Raw genomic sequence first — 25,745 nt, 5'->3', positions numbered from 1 at the left:
TCATATACATTGAACCCTAGAAGTAACAACCAATCTTTGGTCATAATATTGTGTGGTCAGGAAAGAATCATAACCAAGGCTTGGATAGATGAAAAAGATGGGCATAATATAGACCAACCATTTCCTCCTTACAGTAAATAAGAAAATGTTTTCTGTGTTCTTTTTATTGACTTAATGAAGAATTATCCTACCTGATCACTTAAAATCGGAAAATGTGTTCTTAGTCCTAGATTTACCTCTGAGAACCATGTTTTATGCTTCAATTAGGAATCGGAAAGCTAAGAAGCAAACTTAACTGATAGACTGGTGAGTAGTTTCTAGAGCTGTAATGGATAGTGACTAACTGGTAAAGGAACAGAAGGTGTATATGGGTAAGAAGCCCTATCATTTGGAGATTTAAAGACAGAAGTCTTTGAATCTACAAAAGGGTTCACATGCAGATGTATTCTAATGTTATGCATATGGATTAAGGAGGAAATGCTTTTTCTAAGTGTGCTGATGTGAGTATGCATGACTCACATATATTGTAGAAACAGCTTCCAGTTAATCCAGACAACCCTTGCCCCATGTGTGTGTGTGTGTGTGTGTGTGTAGGCAAATGTACTTACTGCTGTGAGGTTTAATTTAGTGATCAAGGAACTTGAACAGGGCATGAATAATATCCATTGACATGGATCTGAAATACACTTTTATCAAAATTGGCTGGGGACCTTCACTGAGTTCCAGTGGTATAAATACTAAAACACAATTGCAAAGATCATACAGATCTATTTAATATCAGCTGTATTTTTTCAAATATTTAAACACAAAACCAGCCATGAGCTTAGAATGAGAACACTGCTTCTGTGAGCATGATGGTTTCCTCTCACGCAGCATGTTGCCCCGTTTAGCTTCCCACTATGGACCCAAATATCCCAGTACCTGAGGATCAAGATGAGAGGCTGCTACAGGCGGGGAGGCAAGTTGTAGTCTGTGTCAATGATCCACGTACCTATAAATGTTAGTCTGCACTAAGATCTTGTCTTTCAAGGTTTTAAGTATCTGATTCTTATCTTTTGTGCCCAGATAGTAAAAAACAAGCTAAGAGTTTGATAACCTTCATGTTTTTTGAAATCCCAAGTGAGGAACAAAAATAGTTGATGGCCATTTCACATGGCTGATGGTCTATGTACAGCTATATTTAGTCATGAATCCTGCTTGAATCAAGTCTATGGTTTTAAGTCTAACCATAAAGAGTTTTTAAAAGTTCACAATATAATGCTAATGTAACTCCTCTACACAACTTAACTCATCTACACTGTTTTTGCCCATGATATATTCGGACTTGAATACAAATTCAAGTAGTGTACACTTAAAAAAAAAGACTAGGTTTTTACAAGAGTTACTAAATGTCTCACCAAATAATTAATGGCTATGTGCTACTTAATGAAAAAAGCACCACTCTATGAGCACATAATACATCTGTTCTACAGGAATTTCTTCAATATTTATGACAAATACCTTGAGGCAACATTGTCTCAACATGCTCCAGTAAACTGTACTATTAAAATCAGTTATGAACCATTATCTAACAGGAATCAACCACCTGTACCAGAACCTGAGTTAACTGCACTCCCAGCATAGTAATGACAAGAGGATTGTGTATTTGGCTCCTGATTTCCTGTCTATTTCACCAGGCTAAGGCATTTTGTTACTGTATTTCTTATCCCTATAATAGAGTGGACAAAATTCAACATTAAGGTTCCTAACATAAATACAGCATGACCTTGGCAAATTGTATGTAACACATAGCAGTTTCCTATTGCACTTATTCAGCTATATTTTTATTCTGAACCTATTACTTTCAAGAAGAGCCTCTTGTGGCGCAGAGTGGTAAGGCAGCAGACATGCAATCTGAAAATTCTGCCCATGAGGCTGGGAGTTCAATCCCAGGAGCCGGCTCAAGGTTGACTCAGCCTTCCATCCTTCCGAGGTCGGTAAAATGAGTACCCAGCTTGCTGGGGGGTAAACGGTAATGACTGGGGAAGGCACTGGCAAACCACCCTGTATTGAGTCTGCCATGAAAACGCTAGAGGGCGTCGCCCTAAGGGTCAGACATGACCCAGTGCTTGCACAGGGGATACCTTTACCTTTACCTTTATTACTTTCAAACCCTTGAAAACCCACAATAGAAGGATTAGAACTATGTCTAATTTAGTGTTTACTTATTTTCTTGTTTTCCATCCATTTAGCATCTGTGTTTATCTTATTTTTTAAAATATCTCTGCTAGATTGAGGGCTGTGAATTCAACCTCAGGCATTTTTTTCAATACTCATTTCAGAAGGAAAACATATTCAAGTTTAAAGACACACACGTGTAATGTTTCCCAAGCAAAAGCTGTACAGGAAACAAATACTTGCCATATAACTTCTGCTCACTGCAGTGGAGAATTTCTTCTCTCAGACAAAATATACCAGGATTATTTGTAACTTCTTTCCTTAGTATAGTTAACTGCCTTTCTTTCGAAATTTCACACCAGTTTTCAAAAGTCTGTCACAGACAGAAGGCAGAACGTAGCCAAGCATTTTCCCACTGAACCTTCACTCAATGCCAGCTGAAAGTCACATCAGTATATCTGATTCTCAATGTGGCCAAGTCTGTGGATACTTGAATAAAAAACAAAACAAAATGAAAACATGCAAAATAGAACAAAGCTAAATTGCCCCTACTCCCAGTGCCTTCATCCAATGCCATATTAAAAGCACTATCAAAGGAAATGGTTTTGCAGTATTTTCTGAAATCTCCTACTTGTAGTATCCTTCTCACTTCTTCAGGTAGCCCATTCCACAGAGTGAAAGCTATGATCTGGTCTGGTTGATATCAGGTGTGCTTCCTTAAGTAAGGGGGACAAACCAGTAGGTGGTATCTTGAAGGCCATCATTGGCACATACGGCATATGGGAAAAGAAGACACTTTCGATGTGTGTGCCTTAAGCCATGAAAAGCTTTGAAGATTATAACCATACTGAACTCAGAAACAGCCAGTGCATTCATGGGCAGTCCAAAGTATACCACCTTAAAGTAATCCAACTGCAAGGTTACACAAGTATGCTTTTTGATAACTTGCAGACAAGAGCTAGCAACAATTGGTGGGAAAAGATAATGGAGGAGAGGAGTTTTGCTACTTAAAAGTTCTGTGGCAGCAAAGTATTAATGCACTTCTGCTTACTTTATTATATTGCTACAACAATATAGCTACCATTCACTTCAGGAAAAAATGCTGAAACAGCACATTACCAAGCATTTGTAATGCATTTATCCCAGCTCTGAATATTGATAACTCAGTTGGATAAATTATCATGCAGCTTTGAGCACTGTGTAATATGTTTATAAGAACAATGTGCCACTGACTTGCTTCTGGCTCATGGCAGCCTATCCACAGGGTGTTTTGAGGGAAGAGAAAAGTAGATAAGGTTATCATTGCCTACCTCCCTGATCATCCTTAATTGTCTACCATCAAAGTACTGATTGTGGCTAACCCTGCTTTCTTAAGCTGGGCTATTCAGAAAAGTCTAAAACATTTAAGAGATTCTTAAAAGGTGATACTATTACTACTACTACTGTATCCCACCCTTCCCTAGTCGGCTTTGAGCAGCTGATAACAAATACAAAAACAATTATACAGTTTAGGGATTAAAACCCTTAAAACATTAAATCATTTTTAACATTAAAAAAACAGCCTCCATCTGATATTTAAACCTTTCTGAGAGCTAGTTTTTATATGCCATGTTTTTCTACCAGGGTCCCAAAGTGGCTTACAATCTCCTTCCCTTTCCTCTCCCCACAACACATACCCTGTGAGGTAGGTGAGGCTGAGAGAGCCATGATATTACTGCTTGGTCAGAACAGATCTATCAGTGCTGTGGCAAGCCCAAGGTCACCCAGTTGACTGTATGTGGGGCAACAGGGAATCAAACCTGGCTCACCAGCTTAGAGGTTGGCGCTCCTAACCACTATGCCAAGCTTGTAAAGATAGGTTTATTTATATTACAAGTCTAAATGAGTAAATTATATGCATGCATTTGTTATATTTCTCTCTTTGATTGTGCACCTTAATGCCAGTCTGTGATTTAAAAACTCATTTTTCCCCAAATTTCTGTAGGCACACCGTCTCTTACGTGAAACACATTTTTCAAAAATCCCTTACTTTCTTCTGTTCAGTATCCTGTGTAATTCTTACATCTGTTAGTAAAGAATAAAACCCATTACTGAGAATACATCAAAGATATAAATTATGGGTAAGATTTCACTTATATACATTAAAGTGAACTCTCAAATGAAACTGTAGTTAAAGCTTTCATCCTCACAGAATTTTTATAATGAAAAATTAAAATAATGAGAAATTATATCTTTCGTAATGAGAATTCATTAGTTTGTACGTCACAGGCTAGGTCTCAGAGATTTTGGAGGGGCAAATTTATATATAATCAAAGAGTTAGAGGCATTTCATGTAATGAAGCATGAAATAATGTTGGCTCTCCCAAGATTAATTTTCTCTGCATACACTGCAACCCATTAATGTAAAGAAACAGACGGTGCATAATGACAGAGTCATCTGTAGAAGAGGTTTCAGCTGTCACAGAGAAAAATGAAGTGAATTTTGCTATGCTTGCCATAAATTTGAGAAATCTAACACAAAATGATTGCAGTGTTTTAAAAAACCCTGAAATACCAGAAATCAACTTACCTATTTTACCTATTACAGGAAAAGGAAGCTAACAAATGAACAAGGAGACATTTATAGGATTTCTGGGAAATAGTTAAATGTTAGTAGCTACTATTATGCAGTACCATGATCAAAATTCAAACACTGAAGAATTCTGGCTGTTTTGGTTTTAAATTCTCTCAGATTACAAAATGAATATGAATTAGCAGACACAACCACTCAGTGGTTTAAATCTGATGAACACAGACATTTGAAGTTAGGAATATGCCACCATATATATTTTTAGCTATATATGTTTTTCATGAAGTAACCTCATTATCTAACTAAGATAAGTAACCTCATTATCTAACTAAGATCATGGCATCCGGCCTTCTCAATTCCTGGCAAATGGAGAAGAAATGGAGGTAGTGACAGATTTTATTTTCCTGGGCTCCAAGATCACTGCAGATGGGGATTGCAGCAAAGAAATTAAAAGACGCTTGCTCCTGGGGAGGAAAGCTATGGCAAATCTAGACAGCATCCTAAAAAGCAGAGACATCACCCTGCCAAATAAAGTGCGTCTAGTCAAGGCTATGGTCTTCCCAGTTGCAATGTATGGTTGTGAAACTTGGAAGGCCGAGTGTCAAAGAATTGAGGCTTTTGAACTCTGGTGCTGGAGAAGACTCTTGCGAGTCCCTTGGACTGCAAGGAGAACAAACCGGTCAGTCCTAGAGGAGATCAGCCCTGACTGCTCTTTAGAAGGCCAGATCCTGAAGATGAAACTCAAATACTTTGGCCACCTCATGAGAAGGAAGGACTCCCTGGAGAAGAGCCTAATGCTGGGAGCGATTGAGGGCAAAAGAAGAAGGCGACGACAGAGAATGCGGAGGCTGGTTGGAGTCACTGAAGCAGTCGGTGCGAACTTAAATGGACATCAAGGAATGGTAGAGGACAGGAAGGCTTGGAGGATTACTGTCCATGGGGTTGCAAAGGGTCGGACATGACTTCGCACCTAACAACAACAAACTTCATTATAAAAAAAAAAAATGGTAAGCAATGCTTGGAGGTGAATGAAGCTGCATGTGATCCAGAGATTCCAGAAGAGAGACAGAAAAAAACATCCGAAGGCTACTGTGGTTTGATTCTCTGTTTTATCTTTTAATCTGCAACAGGGATGCATATTGGGAATATGAGACAGACTAAGCACCAATTAGAGCCTCTCTGTGTTTCAAGAAGCTACGTCACGGGTCTTCAACCTTTTAAAGCCTTTGAAATGCTGAAAGAGGATCATGGATGCAACCACAAAATGGTTGCTGGAGGGGACAGAACCACAAATGAAATGTTGCATAGTGAGTTTATGTATAACTCTAATAGTAACTCTTCAATGTTTCAGGTAGAAGCCCTGTTTAATAGGATGCTTTCAAACTGAACACATTCTTTAAAAATTCTATATATACTCAGTTTAGCTTCACTTGATCAGTGAAGGTACTGTGGTGTCAGATACTGCTAAAGACAGCTTCCAACCTGTCAAAGAAGTATTTGAAAGCTGAGAACATAAAACTGGCATGGACCACATAAAACTTTTTTATTTCCATGTTATATATTTCTAATAAAATGCGGTAATATATCTCTAATAAAATAAAGTGAAAGCCCCACTGTTACAATACATTTAGCATAGGGAAAAAATAACACGGTAGCATTTTTTAAAAAGTTTCAAGTACAGTATTTTTTTTTAAGTTTCAAGTATAGTAAAGATTAGATTTGATATACATCTTTCATTTAATCAAGGCAGCTGTCTGAAATACTTGGCAGTAGAATGTAGGGAAATATAATATATCCTAGTCACGGAACTATAGATGGAAAGATGGAAAAGCAATAATGTATTATTCTGTCATAGCAAGAGGGTCAAGATAAAGGCCTTGTGAAAAAGCGCCCATATTTGTTGTCAGCATGATCTGAAAGCCTCTTGTAACTGAAATCTCTCTATGGACAAAAACACACTGTTGATCCCAATTAAAATATAATTCTACCTTCCTGTCCACTCCAAAGGCAACATGTTTATGATTTAAAAAAACTGCTAACATATGGTTTCCTCAAAGGTATCAATGAAAAATTCAAAGATATGCACAGGGGGAGTGCATGGACATTTTATGCAGGTATTTGGGGTTCATTTGTTCTTTAGTATTTAGTAATTCTTTAGTATTATTAGTTATACTTTATTTTTGTTGTTTTTATATTTGGTTCTACGTGTTCTAAAAACACATTTCTGCTGTAATTCCCCTCCTGCCTTCCAGTTTGGATGAACCACTCAGGGATGAATTCCTCACTCAAGGGATTATTTCTGCTAAATATCATCACTTTCATAGCAGGCACATTAAAATATGAACTAACTCCTGGCCTTTTCCTCCTTTCTTGAGATTCTCAAATGGCTGTGGTTGGGGAGGCTAGTCTATTTTTAAACAAAAATAGAAATAGTGTAATAGATTGCCAAATCCACCCTCCGCTTTCTTTATTCCCCCTCTCCCATACATTCCTACCTGCCTGCCAGCTATTGCAAATGTTATATCATTCCCTTTTTGGACAGGTGAGTGCCTTATTTCTCAGGCAGCAGAGCACAGGTATATATACCTATCCTCTCTATTCCTTTCTGTCAGAAAATGTATTTGCATCTGTTGTTCCCCAAAGGGAAGGCTCACTACTTAACAATAAGAATGCAAGGAATTGGCTCATCTATTTTCCTACGAACACACATACCTAGTGGAGATAGGCCTGCCAGCATGTACAAGCAAGTTTTGCCCTAAACTAGCAGGCACACCTTGGTAGGATAAAATAGCACATGTAAAGAAGTGTATGGTTATATAGAACCTGAACGCCATTGAAAACAATACTTGGAAGAATAAAGAAACATTTCACCCAGAAATCCCAAGCAAGACTATCTTGTTCAGTGATAATGTCATATATGATTTATTCTGCTGGACCATGACCATAATAAATTATTGATTGATTGACTGAGTGGTAACGAGAGCAGGTTCTTCTGGTTGATGGTATTCCAGTAAGGCATATACCAGCTAAATCATTCTCTCCTACTGCTTTCCCCACCCACTGTCAACGAAAATGAAAGTAGACAGAAAGTGTGAAAATAATGATGAGTTTTACCTGTTTCTGACTTACTGAATTTAGGAAACAATTTTATATTGAATTTAATATCAACAAGAGATATGTAGATAAGTTTTTATCATCCGACTTTGTCTCTTTAAATATCAGATGATTGATACTTAACTCAGTTTCATTACTGAAAGATTTTGATTGCATAATTTGCGTGGAGAAAAGAACTGAAAACATTTTGCTTTAGACCTTCATCACTTCAGTGTCTATATAAATCATCATTCAGTTTAATAAAGTACATTCAGTGATGAAGATAAAAACATCCATTATTCTAAGAACTGTTTCATAAGGCAATCAAACATAAAAAGTGGTTTATAAAAACCTGCACCCACATAGGTTCTTTGTAAACCACCACCTTACATAGGTGGATTTACTGTTGATGTTTATTGTTACTTTGTTTCTTTACCAGGCTTAGGTTATTTTGCTGTTCAACCCTACTGCCAATGAACAACATTATTAAAGTAATTTGGCAATGGGGGGGAACAGTGGAAGGTCACATTGACCGTTTATTCACTGGAGGTTTCATGCTGGGCTGCATGCTGGAGTTTTAGCCGTGGCTGGTTGCCCCACCCCTTCCTGCACCCATACGGGCGAGCATTTGGCCTGGTGCATCTCATCCGTCCCCAATTTGTGCTCCTGCATGGGAGCTGGGGCAGTGAAGTTCCCAGTGCATAAATGGTCACTGATAAATATCTAAAACAATAGAGATGCCAGCTTTAGTTTATCTATGAGTCATGTCAAGATCTTTTGGAGTGCTACTGCTGCTGTTCTGCCTGCTGCTATTCTGGTCTTTACCTTGGAGTACTTTAATTCTGCATTGAGCAGGGGTTGGACTAGATGTCCTGAATGATGCCATTCAACTATGAGTCTTGCCTGAAAAGACTTTATTCTATACCTGCCTTATATATATCTGCTTTTTCTTATTTGTTTCAAAATATTTCAAGTTTTCTGTTTTTGAAGGGATGGGAGCCTTCCTTTCTTTCTGGTTCTTTTGAAAATTATAAACCAAGGAGATATGTTACCAACCACTGCTAGCACATTTTATACATGTTACTGTGAGGGCACATGGATCTATAGGTGTGGGCGGTTCTTCTTGTATAATGTCTGGTAGTGCAAATTAGCCTAGCTCAAGGCTGTACTTATTCATGTCTACTTTGAAATGTGTTCATCAGGATCTGACCAAAACACTGCCATTCTGTAAATGGGAAAACATGTTCCATATCCAAATACAAATTTCCTGCATTTTAGAAACAGTCATAAACTTGAAGATTATTCTGAGCTCATTGCCATTCAGATGCCACAATGTCTGGTTTCAGTTTATGAAAAGCAATAACATGGAGGGACCGAGACAATGAGATACAAGAATGCATTAAAATATTCTAAATTCATATTAAACAAAACTATAACCATGTCTCCAATTCTTTATATCAAAAAGAATTGGAATATAACACTATAATACATTCACACCTTTTTGTTGAAATAGCTGAATTATGCTGGTAAGGATCATACCTTATTTGTGCCCAGAATTTCAGTTTGTGGCTCCTGGAGATCACCAGACAAATTAATTGCAGACAGTTTTCTCTCTAGGAGATCTTGAAGATGTTTCACATGAGTCTTCAACGTTTGGTTCTCTCTGTCCAAATTCTGATTTTCTGTTTCAAGCATTTTTCTTCTTCCACACGCTGATTCATTTTCAGAATGAAGTCGCAATATCTGAAAAATATGGAAAATGTATTTACAAAATTAATGCCCCACCTTTCTGTTCTCATAGGGTTATCAAGGTGGCTAACATTAAAAATATATATATAAACATTTTAAATACCAATAAAACTAAACAAAAATACATCATTCAATCAATTATATCCAAGTTAAATCACATATAAAATACAATTCAATACACATACATAAAAATGACAGTGAAGAACAGGGCAGGCAGGCAGGATCACCGAAGGAATGCCTAAAGAAACACACACTGACAAAAGAGGTAGAAGATGGCAGAAGGTGACAAGTGAGTTTCTTTGGGGAGAGTTCCTGTGTTTTGATGGCATAACTGAGAAGGCTCTCTCATGGGTTACTTGCCTAATCTCAGAATGTGGGGTCACTTGAAGCAGGGCCTTTAGAGATTACTCTAGCAGCTGTGTAGTTTCCTAATGCAGTGGGTTGTCCTAAGCCACGTAGGTCAACACCAGCAGTTGAACTGGAAACAGACTGTGAGTCAGTGTAGATGGGCCAAGACTGCAGTGATATGATCTCTGTGATCCTCTCTAGGAATGGACATGAATTGGCTCATGAATTAAAGTTCATGACAACTTTGGCTGGTTTGTAGTTTACAAAGCAATGTTCATGGAAGGGCATCCAGAATGAACATTTAATTAATTTTGGGCTATTGTGTTGTGCAACAGGATTTGCCCGGTACAGAGTGAACATGTCAAAGTTTTGTCTCAAACAATCAGAAAAGCCTCATGAATATAGAGAAAGGATTTGACAAAAACCAGCCCCCAGCTGCAATGGAAGGGTTGTTTTCTACTGTAAGTTCAATTATGTTGGTAGAAGAGTGGCTTTGGATCCAAACCTTTGTCTTTTTTCTGTTGATGTGGAGGCAGAGCACATGATTGTGGTGCATGTCCCGGTTACAGCTAAACTAGATTACTATCATACTCACTACATGCTACATAGGAAAGTGTTTGGGAACCTCAGTTGGTACAGAATGTTGCAGCCAGGATGTTGATTGAAGTGGAATTGGGATGGAAACAAACAGGGAAAATGTGGTCTCTGTGGTTTGTGGCACGCATGGTCTATGAACCACAACTTGTCAGAAACTTTTGGATGCTAGATGAACCAGTTTGATTTGTGAAGTTCATGATATAGCAGAATGCCCCTTCGCTATGCTAAAGGGATCACTCACAGGTGATCTCTGGTTGGCTCTTCTCTACTGGCCCTCCAAGTTTGAGGAGGATTGGCTATATTGGGTCCAAACTACAGCCACTCAAAGAAGGTGCCATCACCTTTAATTTTTCCAGGAGAGGGGAAAACAGCGAGCTTCTCGCTGCGGGGGGGGGGAGCGGGGAGAAGGAGCCACAGCCCGGTGCTGAGGCCTTCGCGGCCCGGAGGTTGGGGACCACTGATTTAATGTATTATAAAAAGACACTTTTCAGATGCTATATTTTTAAACTAAATGTATAAGTTATTTAAGCAGAGGTAAGCTGTTGAATGAGGGAGATAGAAAAGGTTGAGCAGGAGGTGCAGTATCAGGAGGCAACTGAAGAACATAAGAGAAGCCTATACTGGATCAGGTCAGTGTCTCATCCAGTCCAACATTCTATGTCACACAATGACCCCAAACTATTGTGTGACACACAATAGACTGAATGGGCAACTGGTCTGATCCAACTTGTAAGAGGAAAGTTTATTCATTTCAATGTGATTTGTTCAGTCCATTCCTAACTTATATTACTTCTTGTCAGAGCCAAACTAAACATTACAAATGGTGTCAATTTACCCTGGGGACTGGCAGCTACGCTGGAGCTGCTAGTTGCTGGTAGAAATTCAAGCATAAACATGAAGCAGGACCCAATTTGGATTGGAAACTCTGCGCCAGAAAAGGTGATATTTCTGCCTTCTCCCTTGTGCCATCTATGGCAAATAAAAAAGCCCAGGCTCAGAACCATTGCATGGGAGGAGGGATTCCTGTCTTCACCCTTGGCTTGTTTTTGGCAGCTTAAATAACCTGGGGTTGTGGAGGGGAGTGTGACTTTTTCCCTTGGAAGCCAAAAATGCACACTGATGCTTGCACAGGCTGTGTCCTCACAGAGCAAGTAATGTTTAACCCTGTGACTGCTGGGGTTGTAGCTGCCAAAAACAGCACAGGGGAAAATAAAGGATTTTTTCTTCCTGAACAGTCCAAATTGGGCTGTATCTTTATTCACAAGCTGCTAATCAGGGATACTGTTATAGCCTAGAAGTTTGGACAGTGTGCCTGCTAGACACACATCTACCAAGCCATCCTTTAATCTTTGCTATCTCTCACTGCCATATGAAAATAGACACAAATATTACATGAGGATAGAAGCTGAGCTCATACTTGGACATTAGGAGAATCAGAAAGCAGCCATATTCAGGTAAGTCTATTCATATCAGAAAATTGCAAAATCTTAGTGAACGGGGCTTGAGAATTTTTCTTAATTACAATTGAAATGCGTAGCCTTCAAAATGTGCAATCTTTCTGCCTTTCACTGAGACAAGTTCTGACTTCACTGTAAATGTGGAACAGAGAGGGCATTGGAAACCTGCTGTCATTTTCACTTGTAAGCTAAAAGGGCTTCTCCTGACACAATCCTATCAGATTCACAGCTGCTCTTTGCAAGATATCCTCACAAAGATGTGCTCTCAGCAAGATGTTCACTCTAATTAATGCTCTCCCTTCACCTTTTTGGAAGATGTCACTTAAACTGAACACTTTTTGAGACTGGAGCATCATACACAAAAGCTTCCAAGAGCAGCAATGAAGCTAGAAAGTCCTCTCCAATCTTTCAGCCCTATATCAAGTGGAAAAGCACTTTCATTGTGCAAGTTAAACTTTGCTAATTCATGCCTGCGGTAGAGGATCTTCTCAGGACTAGTTACAGAACTGGCAAAGGAAAGCAAGGAACCAGTCAGTTACACTACAGGTTTTCACAACCTTTTAATCCAAATATCCATATTTAGGCAGAATAATTTACATCCCACCACACCTAATATGAGAACATGTGCAAAAATGTATTTATGCAGCTACAGATTGAGTTTAAATTTGATAAACTCAAGGCCAAGCATTACATACAAAACCATATTTCTTTCGCTCAAGGATCAACAACTGGGGCATATTTTAAAGGAGGGGAAAAATTGAAGGGGGGTATTTGACCCCTTTTTCTTCTGTCCTTCCCCCCACAAAAATTGCCACCCCAAAGCTGCTTTTACTCATGTAGAATGTTGCTTAGTGTCAACAAGAAAACAGCATGAAGTAAAAGAATGCACTAACCCGAATGCACTAACCCCCCTCTCTGCTGACCAGTTATACCAGCTGCTGTATAATTTCTTTTAAAAAGTTGAGAAAATGAGCACAGGATTACATAAGGAGGAGTTGTCTATTCTTCCTCAGAACTACTGTATTTGCCTTGGGAAATTGAATCTGGTGTCAGACCACAGTGCTCAAGCATCTGATTTTACTTGTGGGAAGTGAGGGAATGCTTACATTTGCCTTTTTGGCTCATCATTGGAGGACATTTTTTACTCTTAAGATATTTGCATAAATCATTACAAATAAAACCTAATTGACTGCTGAAAGAAAAAGAAGAAGAAGATCCCGTGAGGAATATTAGAAGTTAATCTATAAGAAAGAGAAATTTAGTTTTCTAATTTTTAAAAAAAAGTTTAGCAAAAGAAGAATTTTGAGGTCTCTATCTGAAAGCTATGCAGTTCGCAAATCGAATTTTCTAAGCTAAGATGCCAAGTTTCCTTTTTCGTTTCCAAGCCGCCTTCCTTCATAACACAGTAGGTTTCCAGCTTAATACTAGTAAGGGAAGTGGAAATAAAAGCCCTTGTCCCCCTTTAACAGCCTAATATTCAGCAGAATCGAGGCATAAAACAATTGTCAACAAAAAGTAAAAATTGGTATGTGGTTCTCTAGATAGTATTTTTGCTTTCATCCTTATGCATATGGAAATCCTAATGCTCTACAACATTTCTTGGCAAGCTGCTACTGTTTAAGAATGTAATGAATATCCAATGAAGAACCTTTTAAAATCGCAGCAATGTGCAAACTCTTAAGTTTTGCAAACAGACTGACTATTGCAGCCTGCTGAAGGAAAAAAAAATCAGTGTAGAAGTAAATAAATAGCAAGGAACAGAAATAAGCTTTTACATCAAGCTATACCTTTGGTTCCAAAATTTAGCCATATTGTTGGGAAGATGAAGTAGAAATGCTGTCTTGAGCATAGGCATCCAAAGGTTTAGCTGGGATTAAACCACCAATTTCTAAACTCCAAGTTCCAACACAGTATCAACCAAGATGATATGTGATTTGCTTACTCAAAGAAGTAATACATGCTGGGTTGCATCATATGGAAAAGACCTGCATGTTCAAGGAAAGGGAGAGAGTGAGCCATTTTTACCAATTGCCTCCTCCCATGGCATCTCTCCATCTTCTCAGCATGTTTCTCTGGATGGTAGGAGAACTCTCCAACCCATAGAAGCAGCATGATGAGTGAGGCTAGAACTGTGTGCATCTGTGAATTATGCTTTAAAAATGAGGCTATGTGGGGGAGGGAGGAGAGGGCTGGCTATAACAGTAAAAGAAGTGTGCCTGTACATCCACTACTGACTTCTTTGTAATCAAACTTCTCTCCATCTCACTTTCGGCCCAAGAAAAAAGATGTTCAAGGGAGAGGTAACTGGCAAGAATGGAGAATGCTCAACTATCTTCATCCATAACTTCTTTGCTCTGAGACTCCTACCACTACTCTGTTTAGGATGAGAATCGACCCAGGTTTAAATAGTGGGCTGAAATGATCACTTAGGTATCAAGCTCATTGGATGAATTTGTCTCTCATGGAGCTTCATGATGATAAAAAGGGGAGTTGGGAGAAATAAGTACATGGGGTGGGTTTTTCAATTGTTTCCCCACCATCTTGTTATTTTTGAAGGGTCATATTGTATTTTTATTATGTCACGTTGTATTTTATTCTTTGACTGTAAACCATCACGAGCCGGACTGGTTTCAGGAGTGGTGGGGATAAATCAAAATATAAATAAATAAAATAAGTACATGGAAAAAAAGATATGTGATAAAAAGAGTAATAGATAAACAAACAAGACTGCTGTCATAAAGTACAATCCGAGTCACAGTAACAACAATTTGTAGGATGTAGTATTATATTGCAATGTTGCCTACTGCAGCACAAACAAAATTATTATAAGTAATTTTGTTTCATTTACATTATACGCAAGTCTCAGTAGGGCCAGGGAGCTAGTTAAAGAACCTGTGTCATCAATCTGTCTACTCCTCAGGATTTTAACTTTGGTAATCCTTAGTGAAACATTCATGTTTAAAGTGATACCCCTTCATAAACAAGCAACTCTAATATGACCCAAAGACATTACTCCAGGGGGTCATGAGTCCTGGTTAAAGACAACAGAAGGATGCTTCAGGCTATCTCACTCAGCTACTGGCAGAACAGCTGTTTTAAATTTGAAGAGTTCAACAAGGAAAAGATAAAATCAATACAAGACTATTTGTATTAGAAGAGCTGTGTTACAGTGGTTCAGGTTTCAAATTAGATTTGTGTGCGCTTTGTAATGGGATGTCACTTAGGAACCATCATTTTGGGATGCTTTCCGGGAGCATGTTGACAATACAATGACAGGAGGCAGCAAAAGGTGCATAACATTCATGCTGCCCTGGCACCATTTTGCTTTCCCCCTATGTTATGCAAATTAGGTAAATTACAACGTGGCCTTGCTTTTCCATCAGCATCTTAACTTACCTCCCAATTCCATTAAAAAAAGGAGGGGGGGGAGCAAACCACAAAAGACCTTGATAACAAATCTTTGCAGCAGGTGTCTGAAAAATGCTGCCCAACACACACTATCCGCATTTTAACATCCCTCATCCTGGAGGTTATAGGTACATAACAATGCAACAACACAATATTGCAAACAGCCACTTTAAATGACTATTGCATGCTAAACTGCATACTTATACAAGCTGTTGTAAAGGTCTTGAAACACAAAATCATTCTGAATATAGCTACACATACCCTTACTGTGCCTGACCTTTAAAGGTAATGTCTGCACTGGGCTTACTCACATGGGGCCTAAATACACTTCCATTTTTCCATTTTACTGAACTTATAGTTTTCAAAGGGAACACAACACAAACAGATCTCAAGGCAGCAAGGTAGGGACAGGTGCAGATGTTTCTTCCCCCAAAAGCACAAAGCTCTTCTCAGGCTAGTTCCAAATACTGCTCACATGGAAACGGGAAGCCCCAAGATTTAAGGGGACCATCTATGTGATGTTATGCTCATTCTGAATGTGAGCTGTGGTGTTTCCTGGGCTTTCTTCTTTAAGCTGGAGAAAAACCCAACTAATTTATTTCTCTCCAATTTAAATGGGAAAGCTAGGGAAGTGTCCATATGGGGAAGTGTCCATCATCACTATAGAAAAGAGAGCATAAAGTTAAACTCCACCTTCAAAAGTCACAGGCAGCTGACTGCTTTTTGCCATCCCCCTGTAGCCCTGTAATGGACCTTATTCCATTTCCCTGCCAATTCAGGCTGTGGTGTTACAGTATGGCCCAATAAAAAAGGGATGGGGAGTAAGGAATACTGGAAGTTCACAGCCATGGTGAAGCAGCACTATCACCACAACAGACAGCAGGAGTATCCAAAATGTGGCTCTCCAGATGTCCATGAACTACAATCCCTATGAGCCCAGGCTAGCACATGGTGGCAGAAGCTTATCGGCATTGAAATCTATGGGCATCTGGAGAGCCACAGTTTGACCGCCATTGCAGAGGAAAAGGGGGTGAGTGAGGGCTGGGGACAGCAGCAGCCACTAGTGGAGTGGATTGGGTGGATATGATTTACAACTGCTGCTGGATCACTTGCTGCTTTTGTCCCCTGAGCAGCACATTTTCACAGCCTTGTGTGAAGGCAGCCACCAAAAGACTCCATTCCAGGCTAATATTTTCCAATTATATTCTTACAGGGCTCCTGGGAATGTGAATTTATGCAGTGTCCTTATTTAATGGTATAGTTTATAAACTCTCACATAAATGTAGAAAGCATGATGGGATATAGAGGTGAAAGTAATCTCTCATATATGTTAGTAAGAAAGCGTGAAATTATTACACAGAAACACTCCTTCCTAGAAACCTTAATCTGAAAAAAAAAGATACTTGGCGAGTGTTAAGAAGACTGAATATCAAAATTTACAAATACTGCTGTTTGCTTGTATCATTACAGTTTCTCTGTGAAATTTTACTTTAAAGGTATCTAAAGATCAAAATACACATACACAAGGTTAGAGTAATAGTTAGAGGGGCCAGTGTGGTACGGCATTATAAGCGTTGGACTAGGATCTGGGAGACCCAGGTTTGAATCCTGACTGTACCATAGAAGCTTGTTGGGCAACCCTCTGGCCAATCAATTTCTCTCAGCCTAATCTCCATGTGAGTGTTGTTGTGAGGGCAAAATGGATGAAGAGGCAATGATGCTGTGAACTACTTTAGGTCCCCAATGCAGAGAAAAGTGAAACATAAATATCTAAATAAATAATAACATATTTTGTTTAAAGCTATTATTATACAATATTTATTTAAAATACTAAGTAATTTGTTTTTAATAGGGCCCTCCAGCAGACACCAAGCACTGCAGGAAGAGTTCTCTCCACAGGATCAGTTGTTAAGTGTGGGAGTGGAAGAAATTTCCCCACCATATGCAGTCTCACTGAGAGGGCTTCTGTTCCAGAGTACTTTAAACCACTGAGCAATACAAGTTGTTTCCAAGATCTGCACGTGGTGAGGAGGACTTTCATTCTGCACCTGAGAGGATATACCAGTAAGATATTTTCCAGTTTTTTCCCCCTACTCAGTTTAACTGCATAGAATTGGTATGGTAAGGCAGAAGATGATCAACAGAGTGGGAAAGATCATAAGGTCATAAGATTCAACATGTGGACATTTCACACTTCTTGGAGGCTCAAGTTTAGTGTAGACAAGATTCACTTGTCCCCATGGAGGATGGACATCTGGCTCCTTGGCTTGTGGACTTGGCTACAGATATAGGATTGTTGGTGGGAGCCAGGTTGGGGATGTGAAGCTCTCGTGCTGGTAACAACATGAAATCAGATCGATTTTAGGAAAACAGATCTTCTTGTTTTCCTGGACTTGGAGATCATCCCTTAAGGGATTTTGGGGTGAGGGCTTTCAGGGTTATGCCCAGCTTGGGGGGATGCAATGGGTTACCTTCATATCCAGATGGCAGGGGAGACCATATAGTGGCTATCATCCTTGTGGAATCTTACATCTTGTCATCCCATGAATCTCCCCTCAGCTCAGCAGGGGACTAAGGTAGGCCAGGGTACACTGACTGGAAGGTGGGTCAGTTGATGCTAGGATCTGGCTGTCCCATAAAGTTGTGGCTATTTTACTCCAAAGAAGAAAACGAACTGTTATTTTGTACCCCACCTTTTACTGCCCAAAGAAGTCTCAAAGCCTCTTACCACCATCTAATCTTCCTCTCAAAACAACAGGTACCCTGTGATGTAGGTGAGGCTGAGAGAGCTCTGAGAAAACTGTGACTGGCCCAAGGTTACCCAGCTGGCTGCATGTGTAGTAGTGGGGAATCAAACCCACTTTTCCAGAAGAGAGGCCACCGCTCTATACCAAGTTGGCTCTCCAAAGGTGGACAGTGTTTCTTGGAGAGATGCCATAAGACCATTCTTTGCCTTTACTACTCTTTCTCCTTCCTAAGGTGCAAACTACATGAAGTCAAACAGTACTTCATGATGACTTCCAGTGGATCTGACAGAAATTTAACAAGCTATATTTTCCAATATATAAGACGTGAATAATTTCATTTAATGTAATATATGCTTTTAATATATTGGACTATAAAGGAAGGCCGAGAGTCAAATAATTGAGGCTTTTGAACTCTGGTGTTGGAGAAGACTCTTGCGAGTCCCTTGGACTGCAAGGCAAACAAACCGGTCAGTCCTCGAGGAGATCAGCTCGGACTGCTCCTTAGAAGGCCAGATCCTGAAGATGAAACTCAAATACTTTGGCCACCTCATGAGAAGGAAGGACTCCCTGGAGAAGAGCCTAATGCTGGGAGCGATCAAGGGCAAAAGAAGAAGGGGACGACAGAGAATGAGGTGGCTGGATGGAGTCACTGAAGCAGTCGGTGGGAACTTAAATGGACTCCGGGGAATGGTAGAGAACAGGAAGGCCTGGAGGATCATTGTCCATGGGGTCACGATGGGTCGGACACGACTTCGCACCTAACAAAAAAAATGCTTTTAATGTGATGTTTTTTCATTTGGTAAAAGCTGTCAATTATATGATTCATTCTCTCTTTGTCTTCCATCACTTACAATCTGCCTAAGTTCACAGAATTAGCATTTCTGTCATATGGCTATCTAGCCTCTGATTAAAGACCTCCAAAGAAGGAAAACCTACCATCTCCTGAGGAAGCCTGTTCCACTGAGGAAGTGCTCTAAAGACAGGAACTTCTTCCAGATGTTTAGCCAAACATTCTTTTGAATTAATTTTATTCCATTGGTTTTGGTTCAACTCTCTGAGGCAACAGAAAATAACTCCTCTAATTTGATGGCCCATCCTCTATATGATGGCCCTTCAAGTACTTTAAGATGGCTATTATATAATTTATTAATCATCTTCTCTCCAGGCTAAACAGACCAAGCTCCCCCAAGCTTTCCTCGTATGTCTTGATCTCCAAACCACTCACCAGTTTCATTGCCATCCTCTGAACACAGTCCAGTTTGTCTACATCCTTCAATTGTGGCGCCCAAAACTGAACACAGTACTCTAAGTGAAGTCTAACAAGAGCAGAGTAAAGTGGTACCATCACCTCCCATGATCTGGACACTATACTCCTTTTGATACAACCCCAAATCCCATTTGCCTTTTAGCCACCAAGTCACACTGCTGAATCACATTCAGTGTATGGTCTACTAAGACCCTGGGATTCATTTTGCATATACTGCTGCCAAGACAGGTATCCTTCAAGCTATAATGATGTATTTGATTTTTCCTACCCAAATGCAGAACTTTACATTTCTCACTATTGAAATTCACTAGTTCTCACTATTTTAGCCCAGTTTTCCACCCTGTCAATATCATCCTGCATCTTGATTCTGTGTTCTCTTGTGTTTGCTACCCCTCCCAGTTTAGTATCATCTACAAATTTAATAAGCACCCCATCTATTCATTCATCCAAATCATTTATAAATATGTTAAACAACACAGCACCCAGGACAGATCCCTGAGGCAATCCATTTGTTACTCTTCTCCAAAAGGATGATGGACCATTAACAAGCACCTCTCGGATGCAATCTGTCAATCAGGTATTGATCCACATGTTACCAACTTGTCAACAAGAATATCATGTGAAAACCTATCAAAACTGAGATAAACTAGATCCACAGCATTCCCGATCCAGCAAGGTGGTAACTTTCTCAAAAAAGAGATGTTACTCTGACATGACTTGTCATTGAGAAAGCCATGCTGACTCTTAGTAATCACATCCATCTGTGATAAAGAAAAAACTTTAATTGAATATAAGAGGAATCACTTGCAGGTATATATTGGAATACCATGTAGTCAATGTACACATACGCAATATATGAAGAAAATACTGAATTTTTAGTTAGTGATTTAATAAGCACAGTATTAAAAAAATTTAACAAAGGAAACATACTTCTGCTTGTAAATCCTGCATCTTTGAATCTTTTTGGCCTCTGGCTCCAGTTTCTTCTTCTAGATCATCCAACGTTTTTTCCACCTCATTTTGTCTTCTACCAAACTGAAAGAAAGAATATAGATTAATCACTCCAGAATTAGCACACCTGCAACAATTCTTATAAAAATAAACTACATGTCAAAATCCTTTGAACCACATGATATTGAAGAAGCTGCAAGTGGATTCTTGCTTAGAAGGAAACTCTGTGGTTTTCACTGGCACTTGTCCACTTGCTTGTTTTGGCAGATCCAGTCTGTAGAGGAAGAACTGGGATTCTACCTGCTGTCCCTCTTCTGATGCAAGTCCAGAGTCTATGCGCAGTCTGGAATTCTGTACAATGCATGGTTCTTGGTCACACAGAACAATCCTATACAAGTAGAGAAGCTCCCCATGCATGGCACTTGGCAGTGGAGGGAAGGCAGTGAGAACCTTTTCCCTCTTTCTCTGCATTGCAATTGCAGAACATTGAAATTGCCTTTGGTTTTCTTATGCGGGAGTTCAAGATTGTGGCCTTGATTGTATTAAGACACAAATAAATATGGCTTGCAATGATTCCAAAATTATAATGTGCATATCATACAGCAGAAATAAATAGCATGTTTTGATCACTGTATTATGGGGAATGGATATACTGGTTGTGTAATCCTATGCAATCTGGAGTAATTTGCATAAGTTTCCAATGACAGGTATTTATCGCCGCCTAATATCTCATAATAATGTCAGTGTCAGTATGTGTTTCATTGGACTGCTTGAACAGAGTACTTGGTTATTGCTTTTTCATTTCTTTGGAAAATAGTATGATTTAAACAATATATTGTGGGAAGACAGAAGCTAAAATGTTCTTGGTTTGCTGAATATTTTGAGCAAGAAAAACATCAGACAAAAAGCATATAAATAACAGCTTTTGTCTTTACTTACTTAATAATCATGTTCAATGGATGGTTGTGTTGCATATATATATTCTAAAATGTCAATGGACATTTGTTTGTCTACAAACAAAATGTGTTTTGTTTTGCAATGTTATAATGACTCATCATGGTACATCTATAAGTTTGCTTACATCATGAAGTTTGGCTAATTAAGTACTGGGAGAACATCAGTTAACAGTGTGTTGGGTAAGATAATTTATTTGCACATTATAAAACAAAATGGATTAGTATGATGCCTCATATAACTGCTAACTAAGAAATATTTTTCCACATTCACACATCTACTTCAAGTTTATGAAAACTGTGATTTTCAGCTTTTCTGCATCAGCTTCTTCTGGACTCAATGGATACACTTTCCCAGGAAAAGAAATGGCTTTGGGGATAGGGAAGGGTGAAGAAGATCCTGAAATCCTTTTGCCTGTGAATTGTGGGATCGAACCTTTTGGCACTATGGAACATATTCAGAAATAGTCTTCTTACAGCATAAATATATTATGATTGGATTAGGATTTTTGAATACATCTTGCAGTTGGGAGAAAAATCCATTATATAGGAAATCATGATTTTGCTTTCTTTTTTCCTCTGATGTGCCATATAATTTTTGTTCTTCCAATATAATAGGAGAACTTTATTGAAGAACAGGGAGGAAAACTCATGCATTCACTGTTGATTCAATTCAACAACTTCAGAAGACAACTCTTCCAAATTTACATTCTGCTACTAGACAGTGGAAATCTTGGACCCCTGATGTTCATTCCAAATGGGATTTTAAAAACCATTAGCATTTTTTCCTACTAGTTGATTGGATTATGACAGAAGAACCCAGCAGGGATGGCCGTAGTAATACCTTATACAGATTGCATTCAAAACCTTCTGTAAATGGTGAAAATTGTTTTAGGCAGAGAGATTATAGCAATTAGTTCTTCTAATTTAATTTTAAATCTCAAAAGGGCAGCTGCTTTTGAGTATTCTGAAGCAAAAGATCTGAAGTAAAACATGAGCTTTCATCCCTCAATTTGCCTGAATGACATCCTAACACTGCAGAAAACACCCAGACTGCTTACTAATTCCCCCGTGTGTTCAAGGTTCAACAGCAGAGATTTGCTTTGCATTTCAGAGGACAGGACCCTGCTTCCATCTCATTTTAATGGCACTTGAAACAGTGCAGCATAACTGGTACTCATTCTCCTTTATTAACAAAATAATGTGTAAATGATGGAACAAAATGCTTCCTCTCCATGACTGGGATCTGCTTGATTATCAGTTTTTAAAAGCCCCGCTTTGCTCCCATCTTATTCTAAGCATACTGAGCATTGACAAGCAGTTGGGAGATTGGTCTGACTCTTGAAAATATGTGTTCCTACAAACAGCTGGTGAATGTACTTCCCCCCCCCCATTATCTTGCACAACCCTCCTTCTTGTGTTCAAAAAATGAAACCTTGAAGTCATCATTTATCTGATTCACAGCCAAGCAAGGATTCCAACCAAATATAAAAAGTGCACAAAATGGTGTACCTCAAGAGAGAAAGACCTGTTAGGTAAGATGAAAGGGGTGCAAAATGGCCTGATCGCTTTTGCAGTACAATACCATACCATTACTTCAGTCTAAGCCTTTTAAAGGCAATAGGCATAGACTGGAGCAAGTCTGCATAAGATCTCATTTTAAGACAGTCATCTTAAAGGTCTACTAGGAGCAATCTACTAATCAGGTCAGTGGAGCTTAGATTGTACTGATACACATCTTCTTCACATCTTCTTCAAATATTTCCTTAGATGAAAACTTATCTCAAATAATCTAAAGATGTGTGCGGCACCTGTCAATCCCCCCACACAGTTTTATTGAAAATCCTTTTGATTTTCCTTAGATCTGTTACCTTAGGAGGAATCTCCAAACATGTGTCTAATTTTTCCTTGTGCAAAATTTCAGTGACCATTTCACATGCAACAAAGACTTTAATGGACCAACTTCTATTAGTATAGGAATGTGACAGAATTTTGAAATTACAATTGTAATTTCACTACCTTGGCTCAGTGGCATAGACAGTGCAACCTTGGCTAACAGCCTAATGACACAATACATTTATAACAAGTCAGGACTCACTTCTTCCACAGCACCCCAGTTCAGCCTGCAACACAACCTACATTACCTCAGCTCTGCCTGCAACAGTGGAGTGGGAGGTGTGGTATTCTGAGTATGTGCATCTCAAAAGTTAAACAAGTCAACATACAAGCTGGTTCTCGTAGGGAAAGTGTCAGGGGTAGAGGGAAGGCAACTTGATTTACTACAGAAATCTGAATTACTCAGAAATAGAAATGATGCACAATCTGAAACACAGTTTACCAGAAATTAGTGTCAATTCCTCAATACAGAAGACACTTACTATTTACAAAGCACACGCTACTCAAATGAAACCTCTGGTTTTGACAGTTTGTAATTTTTACTTGTTGAAATGGATTGGCTTTTCCCCACATTTTGAACATTCCATAAAAGGAACCAGATAGTTCAATAGCACAAGAAGAAATCTCATCCCACTGTCCCTGAGATTAGCCTCCCTAAATGTAAACGTTGAACAAAACCACTATGTTCAACTGAGAAACAATGTTTGACCAAATTTCTTCCTGCCCTTCTCTCCTCAGATGTCTTTCTTCATCTGTTTCAAAGTTGATACAGCTCTATTTACATTTAGCTTGGTTTAAAAAAAAAGAACAATTAAAACTGTTTCAGGAGTTAGAATGAAAGAAGGAATCTAATTTATCTTCACCTACATACTTAGTCATGCAGGTGTGAGGGCATGTTTACAGATTCAGCAGGTGTAGGCACTTATCTGAAAATTGCACACAAAACTTTAATGTATGATTGAGGGGTAGTGTGTTTGCATTCTCTTTGCCAAGAGGAGAAGAAAGCTGTTTTTTAATCCACATATTACAAAACAGCGAGGGCCTTGAAACGACAGAACTTTTGCACCCCCTAGTGCTTAAGTTTCCATTTGTTTAGTAACTCAACTTCAGAATAGTTGACAAAAAGCAAGTCTCATTTAGCATTTACTATGAAATAAACTGTTGTTGTCCATTATGACATTATGGTTGTTCAGGGGAATAATTCTTTAAATACAGCATTAACGTGGAATGAACAGAATTCAAAGACATGTATGTGCATGAAGCACTGTCAAGTTGCTTGTGACTTATGGTGCCCCTCAGAATTAATATCCTCCAGTAGCTTCCTTTATAGTCAATCCATGTCATGTTCCTCTTTTCCACTGTCTTCAATTTTTCCTAGCCTCCAAAGACATACCCAGCCACCTTCCTGTGTATCCTACAGATTTCCATTCTTCTTATGTACTCATGGCATATCTACAAGAGGCCATGAAAATAGACTTCTTTAATTCCCAAGGAGGGGGCAGGGAACAGGGCTGAACCTGGTCCAGGTCAATGCTTAGTATTCTATAGTAAATTTGAAAAAAAAACATATGCCATCAACAATCGTGTGGTTTGAAAAATATTTTCCCCCACTCATAATAGTCTGAACCTCAGTCAAAGAAAGAGGGCTTTGTAAAAGGAGAAGGAAGATACCATGCACATTCACTGGGACAATTTTGAGTAAACATTTATTTTGTGTATGAGAGGAAGTACTTCCTCTCCCTTTCTCTTTTCTTCATAACTTAGGCTGAAGATGTGTGACTGGCAAAAGGTCACTTTGTGGTTGTGGGAATTTAAACTCTGGTTGATGAGGTGGTAATAATACATTTATGAAATGATAATTCAGTTATTAATTATTAGAAACTGATTCTAGTTTTACATGGACTCCATACTGGCTCAAATCTGTTTCTCTTTTGTTCCCTGTATGAAAGAATCATTCTGCCTGCTCCTAACCTTTCACCCACAACAGAGCAGAGAAAAAGCCTCTGTAAGGCTGTATCTCATGCAAGATTTTTAGATGTTGAACAATTAGATTCGAGGCATCTTATAGTTTTAAAATGTTTAGACTTAAAATTAAGGCTGTTGTAATAGAACTGAGCCTGATATGAGCAGGTGCCATAGATATGGGTTTGCTGTGCCAAGTGTAAACTGGCGGATGGAGGGGGAGCTGATCCAGTGACCCCTTGCCACGTCAGAGTCTCCAGGGATGATCTGAAGACTTTGCGGGTTTGCCCTGGAGATGAAGTGAAGGGTGAGGAATTGTAACATTGGTCCAGGTCACACTGCCAGCCTTCCTAGGAAAATATACAAAACCTATGGACTTGCAGGAGGGCAGTTTGGGTTCAAGGAAGATGTGCACACGTTTGTTGGCTTAAACAAAGCCATAGCTTTATTAACCCTGCAGGAGTGTTGGCTCAGTATGGGAGAGGGAGCCTGACTTGCAGTCAGCTGACCACAAGAACCTGGGCCCCAGCGGTGCCCTGGGGCCCACCTGGTTACTCCACTGGGAACATGGGTCTGTTTGCTGCTGGGATC

At 39.1% G+C, this 25,745-nt stretch overlaps 1 protein-coding gene across 1 annotated transcript in view; it reads right to left on the bottom strand.

The window, feature by feature from the left end:
• The window catches only part of CCDC102B (coiled-coil domain containing 102B), an 89,067-nt gene that overhangs the window by 37,083 nt on the left and 26,239 nt on the right, over positions 1–25,745 (bottom strand). Inside the window, exons 5-6 of the mRNA XM_077352863.1 lie at positions 20,323–20,427; positions 9,359–9,562 (exon numbers count right to left, since the gene is read on the bottom strand). Coding sequence (XP_077208978.1) covers positions 9,359–9,562; positions 20,323–20,427 — 309 coding nt within the window. The remainder of the gene's footprint in view (positions 1–9,358; positions 9,563–20,322; positions 20,428–25,745) is intronic.

Source organism: Paroedura picta, chromosome 9 (assembly GCF_049243985.1).
Source record: "Paroedura picta isolate Pp20150507F chromosome 9, Ppicta_v3.0, whole genome shotgun sequence".
Taxonomy (NCBI): Eukaryota; Metazoa; Chordata; class Lepidosauria; order Squamata; family Gekkonidae; genus Paroedura; species Paroedura picta.
This window is presented reverse-complemented; position numbering and strand designations above follow the sequence as displayed.